The following is a 20,721-nucleotide window of genomic DNA, read 5'->3' on the forward strand; positions in this document are numbered from 1 at the left end:
ACGTGACCAAGGAGGTTGGGAGGCATCCTGACCAGATGCCTGAGCCACATCATCTAGCTCCTAACAATGCGGAGGAGCAGCAGCTTTACTCCAAGCGCTTCCTGGTTGACAGAGCTTCTCACCTTCTCTCTAAGGCACAACCCAGCCACTCTAGGGAGAATCATTTCGGTCGCTTTTACCCACAGTCTTGTCCTTTCACTTAGGTGAGGGTCAGAACGTAGATACACGGGTAAATTGAGAGCTTTGCCTTTTGGCTTAGCGCCGTCAGTCAATCAATCTCGCAATACATCCTTCTCTCGCTTGTGAACATGACACCAAGGTAGTTGAACTCCTCCACTTGGCGCAGGATCTCATGTCCGACCCAGAGATGGCACTCCATCCTTTTCCAGGCGAGAACCATGGACTTGGACTTGGAGAAGCTGATTCTTATCCCGGCTGCTGCACACTCAGCTGCTGCACACTCGGCTGCAAACTGATCCAGTGAGAGGTGAGTATCACAGCCTGATGAATCCAGCCCAATCCTTTAACCACCAAACCGGATCCCCTCAATGCCCTGACTGAGCCTAGAAATTCTATCCATAAAAGTAATGAACAGAATCAGTGACATAAGGCAGCCCTGGCAGAGTCCAACCCTCTCTGGAAATGTTGACAATGTTCTGGCACCGGTCGTATAGTATAGCATACTTCCCGGATCAGGTAGTCCAATATCCCATACACCCCCAGTACCACCCACAATGTCCCTCGAGGTACATGGTCGAATGCCTTCTCCAAGTCCACAAAACACGTGTAGACTGGTTGGGCAAACTCCCATGCATCCTCAGGGATCCTGCCGAGAGTACAGTGCTGGTCCTCAGTTCCACAAACAAAAAGCACACTCCTCCTGAATCCGAGCCGCAACTCTCCAGTATCCCCAAATATACATTACCAGGAAGACTGAGGAGTGTGTTCACACGGTAGTTGGAACATGCCCTCAAGTCCCCCTTCTTGGAAAGGAGAACCACCATCCCGGCTTGCCAGTCCAGCGGCACCGTCCCTGATGTCCATGCGATGCTGCAGAGTTGTGTCAACCAAGAATCTAGGGCCTTAAGGAACTTCGGGCGGATCTTATCCACCCCTGGTGCCCTGCCACCGAGGAGCTTTTTGACCACCTCCACAACCAGAGATAGGAGTGCCTACCGTCGGGTCCCTAGGCATTGCTTTGTCATTGGAAGACTCTGATCAGCAACCTCAATACTAGAGGCACGAAACATGGCCCGCTGTGACTCTATGTCCGTTGCCTCCCTCAGACCATGGTCGAAGCTCTCCTGGGGGGTGGAGTTGAAACATCTTTTACATTTGAAAAGAGCACCGCATATGTAAAAAATGTAAAAAGTGCACAATAGTGCTTGTTTGAGCCACACACTCAGAGGCGAGGGCAAACACAGCTCATTAGAATTATAGCTAAAGACATACAGAGCGCCATGTTCCCAGTAGAGCTAACTGCGAGAACTTTTACATTTTCTAAATTACAGCATCAATGTTAGATTTCAAATAGACTACTGTGGGACCTCTGAGACTTACATTTGTTGAAAAAAAGAGTATTATATTGGGCCTTTAACACACGTAACCTACATTTTTAAAAATATGTTGATTACATGTATAATACACAGTATAATGTTAGAGTTACAGCAGGGGTCACCAACACAGTGCCCGCGGGCACCAGGTAGCCTCCCACGACCACATGAGGTGCCCGCAAGCCTGCTTTTCATTCAGGTTTTCAGTTAATAATGTGAGAACACTAGAAAGAAAAGTATTCTGAAACATAAAATGTGAGTTGTGGATACCAGCATTTTGTGAATGTTTTGGTAAAACAAGCATATTTGATCTGTTTGGGTTGAAAAAAGGTATGAAAATCATTTCTACAAAAATGAGTAGCTTGTGGCCATTTTCATTTTCTAAAAGTAGCTCTCACAAGAAAAAACGGTGACCCTTGTGTTAGAGATTTTCATTTGACTAAACTTGACTGACAAGAGGTCAAATTGAGGAAAAATGACTGCTTAATTGTACCGTTTTATCCGGAGTATAAGTCACACTTTTTTCATAGTTTGGATGGTCCTGCAAATTATATTCGGGTGCAACTTATACATAAAATATACATAATATATATATATATGTATATATATATATACTGTATATAGAGAGAGATTGAAAAATGTCACATTTTTGACAGTAGTGTTATTTAATTTGGACACTAATTATGTCTAGCTTGGAGATTGCAGCTCCTGCGTCAGATACTGACCAACCAAATACACATGTATAATTTTCCATCTATTTCAACTCATTTGTGAATACAAAAAATGAAGCTTTACTGTTGAAATACTGATGTTTGATACATTTCCACACACCAGGATGCGTCCAGGTGTCATGTCACATATTAAGTGTCTTCTTCAAGAACGTTCTAACATTTATTAAATATGTACTGAATGTTTTTATTGTATTCATATACTTTAAAAAATGACTTATTTCAGCTTACCTTTTGTAGCATTAGTTTGTCTCCTGGTAAACACTGACCACTGCCACTGACTTAATCTTCTTCTCTTGCGAATTTAATGTTGTTAGGAAGTCCATCTAATCGTCTTCTATGCCGATTATCCTCACTAGGGTCGCGGGTATGCTGGAGCCTATCCCAGCAGATTTTGTGCGAGAGGCATGGTACAACCCGGTCTGGTTAGTTGTTAGGAACTCAAAAACAAAAATCGGATGATAGCTCAGTTATTTTGTTAGTTTACAATTTCATCAGATGACTGTTTAATTTAATCCAATTTGTATGCACAAAACCATCAATTTCAGACTGTAATCTGGTGCCTAAAAAAAGAGAGAGAAGTAAATTTGGCAACAAAAATTGCTTATATAAGACGTCACTCAGTCAGGAACAGATTGGGAAGAATTGTTGAATATGATTTCATTTTTTGTAAATGTATACTATATATAACAATATAACATATATTGCTTTTGTAGTCACTCAAATAAAACTGGAACTGGTTTAAATCCTCAGAAGGCTCATTTTCCTTCCCTTCAACAATTTCAAAGTGAACATCAATATCTTCTAATGACACACGCTTCTGCTGTTCTTGTGCTTAATGGCCTCAATTTACAACTGGTCCCTTTAAAAGAGCACTGCTCTGTTGCTAGGAGACAAGTGACGATGAGGAGGTGGATGAGAAACACATGCTGCTGGTGCCCTGACGACATAGCAATACTGTGATGCTCAGGTCTCATCCAATCAGAGAAGCGAAGAAGGGGAAATCTCACAATCACCCTGGGTTGCTATGACACAGTCCAACCCGATGACTCACGAATCAAATAAATCACAACTATATCTGAAAAAGATCTGATTAAAAACTAGCTTTCCATTTTTTAAATATGGAATTTCCAGGCATGTTGTAGAGATTGCAGCAGAAAGTAATTTTATTTCAGTAACTCTGTCATAATATTACCAATGATGAACACTTCTAGCACCCATAATGCATGATGAGCATGATGCATGAGGGATGCTTAATAGTACCAGAAACACACGGAACTTGTCTGATTTGGTTTGTGTTGATGAGGCGGCATCCTCTCGGTTACCATGAGTGGGTGAGATGACGGGAGCAGTATCCATGGGGGCAGTGTGCACCACCACTCTGTGTATTTGCAGCTCTGACACATACAGAAGGGTTACAATTGCATGTAAAATATGTTAAATTGAGCTTCTCTTAGTTTCTATTGTCACATAATCTATTTGGCTATTACACTGTATTCAGCCCCACCCTGACGCAACAAAGCACTGTTAATCAATCCATTCTCTCTCTCTCTCTCTCAACCACACGCACAGATACACTAATTCATGCTGTCACTTTGTGTCTCTGAGGACCATCACCATCTTTATATTGCACTCTGAGCCTGAGCTATTCCACATTAAACCTGCATGACTGTGACCAAATGCACACTAATTCAGATTGATACATAGATTGGCTATTACTGTGCATCCATGAGGGGGACCACTTTTTTGTGCCGTTTGTTCTAATTAAGCTGAATTATGCAAAAGCTATTTAAATAACTTACATGTAAATTATTAAGGTGCTATTTATTGTACTAAAGCAGACCCAACTCGTCTGGGTGGCTGAATGCTCCCTCTGTGGTACAGTCCATTATTGACAAGACAAGCTGCTTCCTGAAGCCCTTTGGGAGGATGAGCTCAATGATGAGGTCACCACTGTGGGCCAATGTGTCTACAGTGAGAGGTCTCTACTCGGGTCAACAACTCCTTTCACTCCCAGGATCTTGAAACTGTACCAGCCCTTCATACATTATTAAACAAGGCTGGGCCTTCACTCGTTAGAATGCTGAAATATGACTGGAAGAGGCAGAACACCTGTCTCGCCCAGTGAATTGATTCACTAGTGCTCAGCCTTATGTTTTATGACCAATCAATTTATGGGTATTCTCTCTGCACCTCTTGATCGACCTGAGAATCACTTGGTTGTAGGGCAACTTCCTTCTTGTATCCTGAATTGCAGATGGCAGAAACATTGGCAAATAGCAGAGTGTGTGTGTGTGTGTGTGTGTGTGTGTGTGTGTCTGTTCTGTTAGTTCTGTTTGACAGTTTTTCCAGCTGTTACAGCATAACGTGGTCATACAGCCAGCACCACTCAGGGGATCCAAAAGCTAAGCTATTTGTCGTTGTTGCTATCCTACAGCGTAGCAGCCCCACTAAATGCAGGTGCGCCTCAGTGTCTCAACACATTTATTGAATTTAAAAATGTAATGACTCATGTCTACTTTTTTGTAATACCTGTGGGTTGGATACACCTGTGTGTATATGACACATACAACATGAAGTACACACAATGTTTACTTTTCACAATGCTTTACTATCATCACAAGTAGAGGTAGGAACCTCTGGCTTCCTCACGATACGATACGCAATACAAGGCTCACGATAACGATTATCGATGTATTGGTCAGGAAATTAATCTACGATAATCTGCGATACTACTATTAAAGAGAAAAATAGATATTTTAAAATGGGAAAAAAAAACGTGTCTATTTGGCACCATCACCTTAACACTCCTCGTCTTCACAGTGAGAAGATTTTAGTGCAGCATTTCTGTAAACAAATGTTTTCTTAAGACACTTTTATTGCAATATACCTGTACACAAATGAGTGTCTTTCTAACACAGTCACTATTGTAGTGCAGCATTTCAGGAACAAACCTATAGCTTATTTTACAAACATTGACACCATTTCTGTGTAACACTGCTGTAAAGTGCAAATTTACTGCAAGGCATTTACCTGCACATTTTGAGGGAACCAACAAAATTTGATAAACAAGCTTTTGGTGAAATGTTTTTGACTTGGTATTTCGTAGCTCCAAAGTGCGCATCATAAAGCGAAACCCATCATTCTTGACAACACTGTACGGCCGCAGATCCTTGCAAATATACACAGATATGCCGTGAGCGGTCGACTTTGACCAGGGGGAGTTGAAAGGGAGTTTTGCTTAAAGTAGAGCCCCCACGGTGGTCTGGCCAGGCCCAGGAGGCAGGCTAACAGCCATGGCTTTTTGGCTTACTAGCTCTGGGTGACGCCGCTGCAAGTGGCTGTGCGTATTCGTTGTGTTTCCCTTATACGTAACTTTTGTGAAACAGTTCTTGCATGTAGCAAAGTCCTCCAGCTTTGTTCCAACATCAGTACTGTAAAACCTGAAATGCATCCACACTTTTGACTTGTAGGCTGCCGGTGCATCTTTCAACTTCTGTTTTCCGCTCGTGTCCGCCATGTTCTCTCCTGTTGTGTGTTTACTTCGCTTGCCGACTTCCGCCGCTCCAGCGAGGTGGGCCCCTAGCGGACCGCCAAGGAATTGCCCAAAAAGAATTAATGAGTGAGGCAGTTTATAGCAAACGTATGTAAATCAAAATTATCGATACTTGGCAAGCGCATATCGATAATTGATCGGGAGATAAAATATCACCATATCGAGATATTGTCACACTCCTAATCACAAGTAGGGATGCATACCAAAACTCTATATCGAAATGGCACCGGTGCAGATGTAAAGGGTAACTATGTAGCTAACGGTGCCTCATTTCTCTGTTAAATTAGTAGTTACTACTGGTACCGGTGAAAAAAACGCAGTATGTTAACTCACAAACACGTTTCTCCATCGCTGTCCATAACAACAACACACAACTTCCTCCCTATCCACCACTAACAGTGCAGTTCATTCACAAACACCAACATTCTGAACAGACGCAGGTCACTACACTAGGTCTGTGAACAATATATTCCATCCATCACTCCATCTATAGTGCTCAAAAAGATTAAAGGAACACTTCGAAAACACATCAGATCTAAACTGGGGGAAAAATGATCTTGAATATCTTTCCTGATAATAAGTGGGTGATGTATTAGTAACAAAATGATGACACATAATTTGATAGAAATGAAAATGATCACCCTATAGAGGGGGGAAATCAAAGACACCCCAAAAATGAAAGTGAAAAAATGATGCAGCAGACTGGTCCATTTTGCTAAAATGTCATTGTAGCAACTCAAAATGATTCTCAGTAGTTTGTGTGGCCCCCACGTGCTTGTACGCATGCCTGACAACGTCGGGGCATGCTCCTAATGAGACTATGGATGGTGTCCTGGGGGATCTCAGATTATAAAAATCGACCAAATGTCCGATGTTGGAACTCTGATACAAGCAGTCGATTCTAGACTCCGCCCCAGCGCGTCTATCCAGCAGCGACCGGATATGTGTGATCTCCATGTGATGACAACAACAGTGTTTGCTAACGTGCTAACAAAGTAGCAAGGAGCAAGAGTGATGTCAGCTGTGTGGCAGTAAAACGACGTTGCAGGTGAATGCAACACTTGTCATGCACAACTTTCCCGTGGTGGAATAGAACTGGGGAAGTTTAGTACAACAAACCTCATGGCACATACAGTATGAAGCAGCATCACACGGGAAACTCCCATGGGACAGCAAAACGTCATTAGTTATAACAGAAAAGACCGAGCCCCTGTCGGTGGTGAGTAATGTCGGGTTTAAACTAGGGTTGTGATACTTGTGATACTCTTCCTTATCTCTCACGCAAACACAGCCATTATCATCATCATCATTTACAGCGGGATCTTGAACACCACTGCTGCCTTCTCTGCTATTAGAAGTGTATTTTCTGCCGCACATTCCGACGTGACTGACCCAATATCCGCATTTTTTTTTTTTACATTCTCACTACCGCCCCCATAGCGGTGTTTTGGCCACATGTGCTACATACCCCGTCTTTTAGGAGAAACATATGGATCCTCTGGGATGTCCCCTGCTACGACTCACAGTCGTAGACTCACAGTCAAGCTCCAAAATGTGCTGCTTTTATGACTGTCATAGCGGGCAGTTGCGCTGCCGCTAGCAGCCGTGAGCTTCCGTGTAGTGGCACTTCAAACTCATTAAACTCCTTAGGAGTTACAAAGTGAGTGATAAGAATATCCAATTCATGTTTTTCTTTATCTTCCTGTTTATTTCTACACACACAAGCACACATTCTAAAGCCTCTTTTGTGATGTTCGGAGTGTCCCTGAATGCATTTCTCATCTTATAATGAGAATGAGAAAGATTGAATTGACTAGAGACGTGTGTGAGTTGGAGATACATACTGTATATGGTGATGGAATTGTACTGCTGTGTGTGTGTGTTCAGGTCAGAATGAAGTTATAAAACTGTGTCAGGCTCTGTGTGACTGTGTGAGGACGCTACACTGTGCTTATGATGACGGACCCGTCTGCCCTCATAAGAGAGGTGTGCTTGCTCTAGTGCGCATGCTTTAATGACACAAAAAATGTAACCTAATTAATGTAATAAATTAGTTACCGGCGTTAACGCGTTATTTTTGACCCAGTTTAAAAGCTTTATTGAGCACCTTGAACCTCGCTATATCATGCCGAGCAGCCAATACTTTGTGCATAAAACTATACCCTAAATGGATATACTGCAGAAGTAAGTGGGTGAGTTATTCTCATACCTACGGTTGCTGACTATTGTTGTTATTCATTTATTCATTCATCTTATCCGAGATCGGGTCTCGGGGGCAGCAGCCTAAGCAGGGAAGCCCAGACTTCCCTCTCCATGGCTACTTCGTCCAGCTCCCCCTGGCGGATTCCCATGCGCTACCAGGCCAGTTAAGAGACATAGTCTCTCCAACGTGTCCTGGGTCTTCCCTCCTACCGGTCGGACATGCCCTGAACACGTCCCCAGGGAGGCGTCTGGCAGGCATCCTGACTACTGTGCCCAAGCCACCTCATCTGGCTCCTCTCAATGGTGGTAAGGGAAAGCCCAGCCACCCTACGGAGAAAACAAATTTCGGCTGCTTGTACCCGTGATCTTGTCCTTTCGGTCACTACCCAATGTTCACGACCATAGGTGAGGATAGGAACGTAAATCAACCAGTCTATTGAGAGCTTTGCCTTTCGGCTGAGTTCCCTCTTTACCACAACAGACTGATGAAGAGTCCGCATCACTGCAGAAACCGCACCAATCCACCTGTCGAGCTCACGTTCCATCCTTCCCTCACTCGTGAACAATACCCCGAGGTACTTAAACCCCTCCTCTTGGGGAAGGATATCATCCTAAACCCGGACATGGCACTCCACCCTTTTCCAAGTGAGAACCATGGACTCAGACTTGGAGGTGCTGATTCTCATTCCGACCGCTTCACACTCGGCTGCGAACCAATTCATTGAGAGTTGAAGGTCACAGCTCGATGAAGCCAACAGGACCACATCTGCAAAAAGCAGAGACCCAGTCCTGCAGCCACCAAACCGGAACGCCTCAACGCCTTGGATGTGCCTAGAAATTCTGTCAATAAAAGTAACTTCACAGGAAACGGGTCCGGCTTAATGCCGGCAATGCAAACCAAACTCTGACACCGGTCATGCAGGGAACAAACCACCTGAATTAGGTGATCCGTTACCCCATATTCCTGGAGCACTCCCCATTATTGTTCAGAGTAATATCATTTGATCAAGCCTTTTCTAACATTCCACACTACAAAATAAATAAAGTATCTATGATTTGTGTTGATACCATTAGGTGACACTTTAATCGCACACGCTGGCAACGATAGGCATAGACTGTGACAAGCTGTCGCCAATTGACTACATAAACTATTTTTACCGTAATAAGGGACGTCCCTGTTCAACTCAATACGGAACACGTCACATGTGCGAGTAGATGAAAAATTCACTCACAATGTCTCATATTTTAGTCACAAAATGCGGCCATTTAATCAGAGGAAAACAGACACACGTGCACATTTTCATTTACCATGCAATTAATTGATTTATTGATTATCGTCCCTGGCCTACGCTACACTAACTTCACTTTGCCCAACTCAGCCGTAATCACCGGCCTCCAGAATAAGACGGTAGTAAGAAGAAAAAAAAATATCCACACAATGTGACTGTGAGTGACTCATCTTTAGCATTGTCATCATCATCCTCGTTCTAAAGCAATGCAATGTGAATATAACCCAAATGCTCATCTGCTAGCATAAATGACTCAGGGGCAGAAAAATCCTTCAACCCTGCCGTTGCCTTGGTTACAGGAGCAGAAATGGATTGTATAGCTGGTGGAGGAGGAGGTGATGATGGGTTCAGAGGGAACAGAGCTGCAGAGATCTGACAGCATAATACATTCACCTCTGTGTAGTCTCGCTGTCTTTTTCTCTCTCTCCAACATTATTATTTTTTTTTTTATGTGCAGGAGTGGCTCATGGAGCCCAAAGCTTGCCCTGGCAGCCTTCAGTGAAATAATGAACAAACCATAAACTTCTAAGCATTAATTATTAAGCTGGACAGGATGCAGTGAGGGCTACATATGCTCATCACACACACATTTTACCAGATGTCTCTTTTACAGTCAATCACATTTCTTTGCCCCTGGCATCTTTCTGCTACTGGCAAAACAACTCAGTGAGGAAAACCACATCCCTCTACTGAGTTCCAATTTGGACTGAATACGCAACTTAACTGTAGCAACACATTTTCATATTTTGAGTTAAAAAAAAAAACATGGGCAGTGACAATGGGCATAATTTACAACGAAAGCTTCTGCCATAAGCGTTTTCCTAGACTCCCTAGTACAATTGGGTCTGGCAACCTCAATGAAATGTGCCCCAGGCAAATGTAGTCCAGGATCACAAATTTCTACTCAAAGGAATGCTCAGGCAGTACCTGCTTTGTCTCACAGGTCACTGGAAAGTATAGAAAATACATTAAAAATTATACTGTGGTGTGAAAAAGTGTTTGCCCTTCCTGGTTTCTTATTTTTTTGCATGTTTGTCACACTTAAATGTTTCGGATCATCAAGCAAATTTAAATATTACTCAATGACAACAAAACTGAACACAAAATACCATTTTTAAATGAAACTTTTGGTTATTAAGGGAGGAAAAAAAATTCAAACCTACATGGCTCTGTGTGAAGAAGTGATTAGGTTAATTGAGATCTATCAGTCTGGAAAAAGTTGTAAAGCCATTTCTAAAGCTTTGGGACTCCAGCGAACCACAGTGAGAGTCATTATCCATAAATGGTGAAAACATGGAACAGTAGTGAACCTTCCCAGGATTGGCCAGCCAACCAAAATTACCCCAAGAGCGCAGTGACAACTTATCCAAGAGGTCACAACAACATCCAAAGAACTGCAGGACTCATTTGCCTCAGTTAAGGTCAGTTTATTAACACATTAAGGCGACTCAATTTTTCCAGAAAACATGTTGATGATCTCCAAGACCTTTGGGAAAATACTTTGGAGTGGTCTAGTCCAAGTCCTGACCTGATCCTATTGAGATGCTGTTGCATGACCTTAAAAAGGCGGTTCATGCTCGAAAACCTTCAAATGTGGCTGAATTGCAACAATTCTGCAAAGATGAGTAGGCCAAAATTCCTCCACAACAGTGTAAGAGCTGTAAGTTATCGCAAACGCTTGACTGCAGTTGTTGCTGCTAAGCGTGGCCGAACCAGTTATTAGGTTTAGGGGACAATCACTTTTTCCACACAGGGCCATGTAGGTTTGAATTTAGTTTCTCCCTTAATAATAAAAAGTTTCATTTAAAAACTGCATTCTGTGTTCAGTTGTGTTGTCATTGACTAATATTTCAATTTTTTTTGATGATCTGAAACATTTAAATGTGATGAACATGCAAAAAAATGTAAAAAAATCAGAAAGGGGGCAAATACTTTTTTCAAACCACTGTATATTGTTAGCTTTAGTTTAACAGAGAGAGACAAAATCTTTATTTGATTGAATGAAGTAAGTATTTGATCCCCATACCAACCAGCAAGTATTCTGACCCCCATCACAAATTTCGTGAAAATGTGTTGATCTTACCTTTACATCTGGGCCATTGCAGTTAAGGCTCATTCCTCGCTCATCTGTGATCTCTGTAATCTCTGACAGGTCATCATCTTCAAACTCACCCAGGCTGATGTCATGGGTCAACCTGGTCGGGGTAAGATTAAAAGAAAAAAGGAAGAGATTACAGGAGAAATAAAATTTGTCAGGACTCTTTTCATCTCCAAATCTTGCTGAGCAGATTACTAGTCTGACATATAGATACAACAGACAATGGCTTGTTTCTAGGTTTCAAGGTTGTAAATACTTAAACCAGGCAATACACAGTAGAACGGAAAAGTTAACATTTATAAAACTCAAACAAAAAAACAAACCAATGAACTAGGGCTGCAAAGTAACGATTATATTCTTAGTCGATCAATCTGAAGCCTGTTGTTTCGATTATCGAGTAGTCGGTCAGGTCCTAGATGGACCAAATCAATATAAACCAAACACAAGCAGTTTGTTATTTGGTGTGCAGCATATTAGAAAAGAGGCAAAAATGTTGATCACTGTTTTCCAACGTCAAAGCTGATGGGCGTGAATATCTTGTTTTGCCTAAACACAAAAGATAATAGGTCTGCTTTCATGGATAACTAAGGATATTTAAAAATAAATACACATTTTATAGGCTGAAATCAGAGCATACCTATATTTTTTTAATCAAAAAAACAATTAAAAAGAACACAAAAATAGTGAACTGTATAATCAATTAATCGTCGCTAATGCACTATTAATGCAGATCTACAATGACCACATACCTAACTTTCACCTCAAAATCAAACATTTCAGACTCAGTCTTTCCGAGATCTTGCTTCCGCACACCACAATAATTACCTCAGAGTATGAGGAAGATTGAAAGCTGTCGTGTCAGATAACCTTTGAAATAACCCAAAAGAAGATCAGTGAGAGTGTTAACGGTGGCGAGGACAGTCATCAAACACAATACACTCCCTTCGCTTCACTGGTACGAGAGAAATTATGCCTTGTTGAAAATAAACAGCTGGCACGACTAAACTTTTTACTGCTCATGAAGCTCCCACTACACCAACAATGATGAGATGGTTAAATTATAGTGTTGGTGGAGAGGAAGGGAAATACATAATTTTAGATGTAAGCCCACTGTGATCTTTGGTATTATACTAAGTTTAATACTTGAGAGAAAATTGAACCTAATCAAAATGTAAGTCAGTATAAGAACTTGATTACAGATATTTTATTCATTTGCATTCAAATACATAAAATGTCCTTTCCATCTAGGCCGACAGGAAGCAGACAAGCAGGAAGTGATTGCCCATGTTTCCCAAGAGGGGAATTACATCACACAACATGACTTCCTTGTCACCGTGTACATCAGGGGTCACCAACCAGTCGATCACGAGCTACTAGAGACTATTAGAGAGAGAGAGAAAAAAAGACCTCCCCTCCCGGAGAGTGACCTACAGGCACACCTTTTGACCACTCAACATGCTCGTACGCCTCGCCGCCTCCCAGGCGAGCAACCCACAAGCTCCAGCCAGGAGCCCAGTCTCCAAAACCCAGCCGGAGGTCCCAGCCCACGTACACCTACTCTTAAGGTTTTCTCCCAGGGTGTCAGCAGCAGAAGAGCTCGCCTCACAAGTCAGGCCCAGGCTGCATTTCCAACAAGAGTGCTAGTTGTTGCAGAGCTGACCAAGTTCCTCTAGGAAGATGTACTTGATGCATCTTCTGATTCCTTAATGTGGTGGTGTGATAATCAAAGAAGATACCCTTTGAATGCCAAGCTGGCACAAAAATACATGTGCAACAAGCACCAGCTCTGAGAGAATGTTTAGCACAGCTGGCAACATTGCTACTCTAGAGAGATCCTGCCACACAAAGTCAACATGTTGGTGTTCCTTGCTCGGAATCTGCTGAACTGATCTGCTGACTACAGATTTGCATATGGCCTGTGGCTAGTCTGCACTTTTTTGTTGTTCTTTCTTTACCTGTTAAGGAATAATACTCAATCTTCATTATTTACTTGAAGTGCAATTTTGTTTACAGATAATTGATCCTAAATTTGATTTATTGTTTTTATTGTTGTATGTGGTTTTTATTGGAGTGTTTTTTTTTCTTAACAGCCACTGTGTCTATTTTTTATAGTTTTTGGTTATAAGTGTGATTTTTATTTACCGTAAAATTCCGGTGTATAAGCCGCACGAGGCCATGTCATAAAATGGCATCTTGTGGCACACACAAGTCCCTGAAGACCAGTCAGTTCTTTATGTGACAGGAGTCAATCATGAGCTATAAAAAAACATACGACAAACTTGTCAACCCATTGGGAATTGCAGGTCATTACTCAATGTACCAGTCGGACTCACTGTTTCATGTTATAAACATTAAACTCATCACACAGCAACTTAACACTCGCTATACCTCAGAAATATAGAAACATGTATCAATCAAGAGTTTAATATAAAAAAAGTTAAAAAAAAATAAAGTTTTCCCATAATGCATTTTGTTTGAGAAAACCATCATTGGAGGATGCATGGAAAGCATAGAAAATGACGCTTCAATGCTGCTTCTGTCCACCAGAGGGAGCCAGAGAACCCAGATCCCAAAGCCCACAGGGAAGCTAACATCATTGCAGCGCCTCAATGAAAGTTTTCCTCAGACGCAATGCCTTATGGAAAACTTTAAAATGAGTGTTAAGTTGTTGTGTGATGAATTTAGTGTTACTAAAGTGTTCTTTAAACGATGACACCGTGAGTCATACTGTTATTTTGTTATACGGGTATAGATACTGACTTCCTGTGACTTCCAATGGGATGACAAGCTCGTTGTGAGCGCACTGAAACTCGTGCTTGGCTGCTGCCAAAGAAGAGGTATCGTTTCCTCACTGAAACAATTAGTAGTAGTTCTGAAGTAAAGGAGATGTCACGAGATGAGAATTTAGCCATAAATTAGCCACACAGCTGCATGAGCTACAATGTTCAAAGTTTAAGAAAAAAGTAGTGGCTTCTACACTGGAATTTACAGTAAGTATGTCATTTTTGCTAAAATAAACTCAGAATCCATTTTATATTCATTGTTTTTCTTTTATTGTTTTTTAATTTATTATGTTTTTGTTTGCTTGTTTAATTTATTTTATTTTATTTAAAAGCTCTTGACATTCCAATAACAATACCTTGAGAATTTAAGTTTATGGCTTTTAATATGGTGTACTTGAATTATTATTAGGGATATCCGATAATATCGGCCCAAAGATCTTATCGGCCCGTTATAGGCATAAAAATGTAATTTATTTAAATTGAATCGGTCAGTATCGGTATTGATTTTTTTCCCTATAATGAAAGCTGATATAGCCCTTTTGCGCCTTGTGTCGTTAATACGGTGGTTATCTGTAACTTCCAATCTGAGCAACATTTATCGGTGTTTCTATGCAAAGTGTAGGAGGTTATAGACTTTGAGCCCCGTGTGCCTGCAGCTGACATAAAGTCCACACGCAGCACACACAAGTACTTGAGCCGATGCTTTGCTGAACCGTGTATGGGGTGGGAGGACATGATTGGTTGTTAAAACACTACTAATCAAGAGGGTAGCGGAAGTGTAAAAAAAGAAAGTGGAAATACAGTAGTCTGCTCGGCCATAGATAGATAGAACAGATACAGATCACATCAAATTTGTAGTGCAATAATACATAATAAATAATAATATTAAAAATAAGGTAATAAGTTCCAGTCCAGCAATTCCATGACAGGAGATACATTATGTGATGTTACACATATCGGTATCGGTTGATATCGGAACTGAGAGTTGGACAATATCGGCATAATATTGGATATTGTCAAAAAAGCCAATATCGGACACCCCTAATGTGGTGACATGCCATATATTATCATTGCCTAGGTATCCTTATCAGACCTGAAAAGTAGTACTGGGCCATCCCTCATTAAAAGGCTGTGTGTCAGTGCTTATGTTATAATATTGTTATGTTATGGTCTGCTCATAATTCAATTGTTAGTCTAAAAAGAAGGACAATGCATGTAACATGCACATAGCTATGATCATCTACCGGCACCACATGGCAGAAGATGGATATGGGATTCAAGCAGCCTTAGTAGAAGCATCTGTTTACATCTATAATGAGGCCCTGAAGGGGGAGGAAGAGAAGCAGCCATGCTATGGGGTGGGAGAAGAAGAGAAGAAAAAGGGCACTGGAAGAATTTGCATCCAGTAATCACTTATAAGCCGAAGGGATAAAAGCCCAAACAGTTCCAAACAAAGGCCAGCACTACATAATGCAGAGATACTGTTATCGAAAAACTTGTCTTTTTTAAAATAAATTTGCCATTGCCATCCAAGGCTTGGCATTTGAATTTTGGCACATTGATAAACAATTCTTTGAATAATTTTATGTAATGACTCTTTAGGAAAACATTCAGCATTTCATTTTTGTTTAGAAATACGTTGTCCACTTGTGGCTTTATAGCAATAATATGTTGGAGTATGTTTAATTTGAAGCTTCAAACTGATTTTGTGGTTCAGTGGCATGGCAATACCAGATCACCTACAGACTTAGGTGGACCAGTTCAGACACCGCTTGCATCATCCACCGAAGGAAAGTGCATTGTAAGCGGACACATGCTGTGAGCAGCCCCCGGTGGAGCTGTGGATGTCAGGAGAACCAGAGTATAGAGCGGAGTGTGCATTGTAAGCAGCGCCGAACACAATAAAAAAGGAAAAGAGCCGTTTAAGCTCATTAAGAAACCGATTTAAAACAATAATTGAAAGATAAGCAACTTCAAGGTAATTTACACTTACCATTTTGTTTTTGAAGCCGACCAATGTTCACCTCCATGTCTTTGTCATCGGACACCTCGGCATCAGATATGTAGTCCCATTGTCGGTGGTTCAAATAAATACGGCTTCATTCCATGTTCTGCAAGTTCTCTATTTCATCTCCAGATGTTTCTTCCCCGTCGAAAATTATTGAAACATTGCTCAAATCTTTGCTATAATCACTGTAAACATTGTTTGTTTACTCTGCCTAAGATGAGACCTGCACCTTTGCCGACGTCACTTGAGAAACAGGTATTTTCTGCCGACTTCTGACCAACAAGGCGGCCGCCAGGTACAAAAATGTAATTTTTTACTAATTTAACGTTCGCTTAAAAAAAATAATAATACATGATAGAACATATTTAAGCAAAGTGGATAAATCATAGAGTATATAAGTGACCCTTTAATGTATGTAATGTAAAATTTGTATGTTTTCCATTTTTAAAGTACCGGTTCAGGCACCGTATCAGCACCGGAACTGTTTCAACCTGTTTAGGCATGGAGTGGTATGAAATCCACGATATTATAAAATTACAGCTATAAAATGTGTTATTTTTAAATATCTTGATTGAAACGAAGAGAAAAAAAACATTTCTGTTGAACAGTCATTTTTAAAAATGTAATAGAACATGTTGGAAGTGGAACATATGCATTTAATAGGGATGCTTCAATCGATCGGCCACAAATCAAAATCGTCCGATTTCCGTGAAAAAGCATGTGATCCGCATATGCCGATAAATGCTTTTCAACGCTCATTACAAAAGCCGATCACCTGTGTCCCACACTACTGCAGGATGCAGCCTGTAGCAAGCGTCTCCCACCCACTTTCCTTTCCTTCACACTGCGCAGGCGTGCCAAACCCAAAACAATCATGTCTGCCACGTGGGACTTACCTATTGTTTGTGAGAGTGATGTACTGTAATTTAGGTTCCCAAAATAGCCCGCAATAAGTGCGAAGTAACCAACTTTATTTGTTTGAAATAATTACGTCTGTTTTAAGGCTATAAAACCCCTAACAATCACCCCTAACAACTTTATACACTTTTGTCAGACATGCTTTAACATTTTCTCACATTTTGTTTGAATTTGAATGATCAATCTAGTAGATTGAACACAAGAAATTATTAACTGACTCACGCAAATTCACTTGTCCTGTCGCCATTTGGCTGTAGCATTTTTCTATTCTTGTTAAAACATATTGCTCCTGCAGTCGTCGTCCTACTCCTTGAACCGAAGATTAATTTAGACGTTTAGCTTCTTCCTTTTCTTCTATTTTTTTTGGCGGTTAACAAGCAGTTCACACATTTAGCTAGTTTGCTCGTGACTATTGACCACAACGGGAAACGGAATAAAGGAGATTGATTGACAATGGTCTACAGCCAATCAGGACGCAGAACACAAGAGGCGGGTTCCCCCTTAGCCAATTAGGACTGTTTTGGCTCTATATTTAGCCGGCTATTGTCTACTGTGGGTTCTTAATATGCTCGTACAGGCACATAAAACACATAGACGAGGTGAAGCTGCGCAACGTCTTCAACTCTCACATGAGTATACAACACCTCTACTGGTAGCAGGAGTAAATACAATAACAGACACATAAAAAAAATCAGCGAAACAGCAAATCCGCGAAAGGTGAACCGAAGTGTACACGAGACAGACCGCTCTGGTGTCTGGTGTCTTTGAACGCGACTCATCATTGCTCATAACAACACAGTTAAAGTCTGATTCATATATTCTGCTATTGAAGAAACCAGTGTTATGTAAATAGATGTGTGTGCCAGCTCTTACACATACTTACATATAAATATATATATCCAAAACTATAAAGCAAAACTCTAAAAGGGCACGTCTTGTCACACAGGCGCCGCTTGATGCTAATGGCAGGTAACATCAGTGCTAGCAATGCTGCAATATTTGAGTTGCCCGACTTTTGGGAACACAGCCAAGGCCCGTGGTTTCAGCACATCGAAGTCCAGTTCCAACACAGGACAAGACGAAGTATTTCCACATACTGTAGTGACCTCCACTTTCTCTCATACCGTAGGTCTATTTTAGCGGTTTTGAAACTGTGACTTTTTCATACCGCGGTATAACTTGAAACCGGTAACCCGCTCATGCCTACAAGCGATTTGGCAACGGTATCAAATAATGTGTAAACAATAGAAGTGTCACAATACACTCAGCTCACGAGACCGTACTGGGTTCACAAAAGACATTACAATATTTTAATATTACTTTTAAGAAAACTATATGCATGCATGACCTAAGCATGGTGCTTTAAATTGTTGAACATTTTTCCACAAACTGAGAAAAAAAAACCCTAAAAATTATAAGTTAAAATGATGATGGTAGTTATGGCTACTACTAGTAATCATTTAGGTTGATGTGGAGTTATATAAAGAATGTAAAATAGACGGCAGTTTGCAGTACAGTAGATTATTTTCATGTTCACAATAAAAGAACAACAGTTCCTATGATGCTTAGCGTGCCAAACTAGGAAGTAGAGAAGTCATACACAGCCATCGTGTTAGAGTTGCATATGACTTAACATTTGATCAAATTTAAGTAAGTTTGATCAAATGTAGAATTACTAATGCTTCTGCTTGGACACTACACCGCCACAGATGTTGAACTCAGAAGAAAAAAAAAAAAGCACCCACTGAGTGACAAGTGACGTTGGGAACAAGAAGGTAGGTTGGACTGCAAGGTTTATTGTGTGCATAGAGCACTTAATGTGCAGTTCCAATCCTGCCTGCGCTTCCATATTACAGTATTATCATTCACAGTAGTGATGCCATAGTTCACAGTGTGTTTGGCTTCTGGCTGCCGTGTTTTTGCGAGACAGCTTTTCTCTAAATGAGAAATATCGTCACATTTTAATCTGTGACACCCCTAGTAAGCAATAACCAACCCTAGGTCTGTCACGATAAATTTTGCTGGTCGATAATTGTGCTATAAATTATCATACATAATTGACAATACTGACTTTGAGACAATTTTTTTCATTCATTTTTTCATAACAGTTTTTCATTAACTGTTATGTCACATACTCAAGTATAGTGTACCTGAGTGAATTTGCCTATTGTGGCACAGAGTTGGTGAGGAAGAGGTAACTCCATTTTGCAAGCAGAGTAACAACACAGCTCACAATGAGCTTCTCAACCCCATTGAAATCGAGGGAGGTCACCACTTCACATACCAATCCGACTCATGGTGTCACATATACTTAGCAGCCATTTACAAAAACAAAGCGTGATAGGAAACAGGAAGTGCTCCCGGCAACACTACACTATATAGACGGTCTCTGTTAAGAAAAAAAAAAAAACACTCCCATAAAACCAACACACATACGCAGTTATGTAGTGTATTGTTAAATTAATGTAGGGGGTCAAATTTGAGCTGGACGACAGCTGAGTTGCAGCATAAAATTCAATGTTGCTGATTGTACTTCAATACGTCCTCCTCCACTCGGCCACACAGCTCAAGAACCGCTGTCCACGACATGCGCTTGCACGCACTCCCAGGCAACTCGCACCGTCTGCCAAACACCTCCAACATCTCCCGAAATGATGGCCCCTCAACCGCACCGAAAGGCTGCACCTCTCCTGCAATGCAGCGAACAACACTGTCTGCAAGCGCGCACCAACCCGGCCTATACATTCACTTCACCCCAGCAAGCGCCAACCACCAGGACAAAGGCCCCGCTGCACATCCACATTGGAACTGTGGCATTCGGCTTGGAAACTATCACTTTCGTGCCTTCATTCATATTCGTGTTTGCTTGCTAACTGCTACAACTCTGTGTATCCACTCAGTACGTAGCCCCCGCCTCCAAGTACTGGGACAAGGAGGCTGATTAGCTGACAAGAGGTTCACTCTCTCTGTTCATTCCACTATAGAACCAATGCACACAGACACATGCAGAGTGCATGGATGTGCATGACAGAGCCGCATTATCATCCACACATGGTAAGTTACAGTACATGGCTGCCACAGAAATAAGATACAAAAAAACATCCCACATCATCTAAAATCTAACAGACCAACAGTAATGATCATCATTACTGGCATTCTCACATACTCTGACTCTACCAACAAAATTTCATTCACTCAATTAAGAGACCCGGGCTTTCTAGACACATTTTCTGTGTGTACTGCAAACACACAGCATCTCACATAACACATTAGCGCTCTCAGTGATCAATGTAAGCTCGGAGTGGGTTGTACATGTCCACTTTGTCATCCGCTTAAAATGACACCCATAACATTGTAGCATTTAGACATTTGACTGAAGATCAACCCTGCACACTTACAGTATAACAGTATTTACAGCAACAGCCCATTAAAACTCTTAACATTTTGTGGCTATAATTCATCACAAAAAGGGTTATACACATCATATCTAGATGGCAGGTAAGGTCAATTCCAAGTTATTCCCATAACCAGCATAAAATAAAATTTAAAAAATTAATCAAATGGTAAATATTTTTATATTAAAATG

The 20,721-nt window shown here is 41.1% G+C and overlaps 1 protein-coding gene across 4 annotated transcripts in view; it reads right to left on the reverse strand.

The window, feature by feature from the left end:
• LOC129178391 (C-Jun-amino-terminal kinase-interacting protein 1-like) overlaps positions 1-20,721 on the reverse strand; it is a 61,956-nt gene that overhangs the window by 24,073 nt on the left and 17,162 nt on the right. For 3 of the 4 annotated variants that reach the window (XM_054770593.1, XM_054770596.1, XM_054770594.1), the window contains exon 2: positions 11,412-11,523. In XM_054770593.1, the coding sequence (XP_054626568.1) occupies positions 11,412-11,523 (112 nt within the window). Of the gene's footprint in view, positions 1-11,411; positions 11,524-16,202; positions 17,714-20,721 lie in introns of those variants that run through there. The other variant, XM_054770595.1, reaches the window with a different exon arrangement.

This window comes from Dunckerocampus dactyliophorus, chromosome 3 (genome assembly GCF_027744805.1).
Source record: "Dunckerocampus dactyliophorus isolate RoL2022-P2 chromosome 3, RoL_Ddac_1.1, whole genome shotgun sequence".
Classification (NCBI taxonomy): domain Eukaryota; kingdom Metazoa; phylum Chordata; class Actinopteri; order Syngnathiformes; family Syngnathidae; genus Dunckerocampus; species Dunckerocampus dactyliophorus.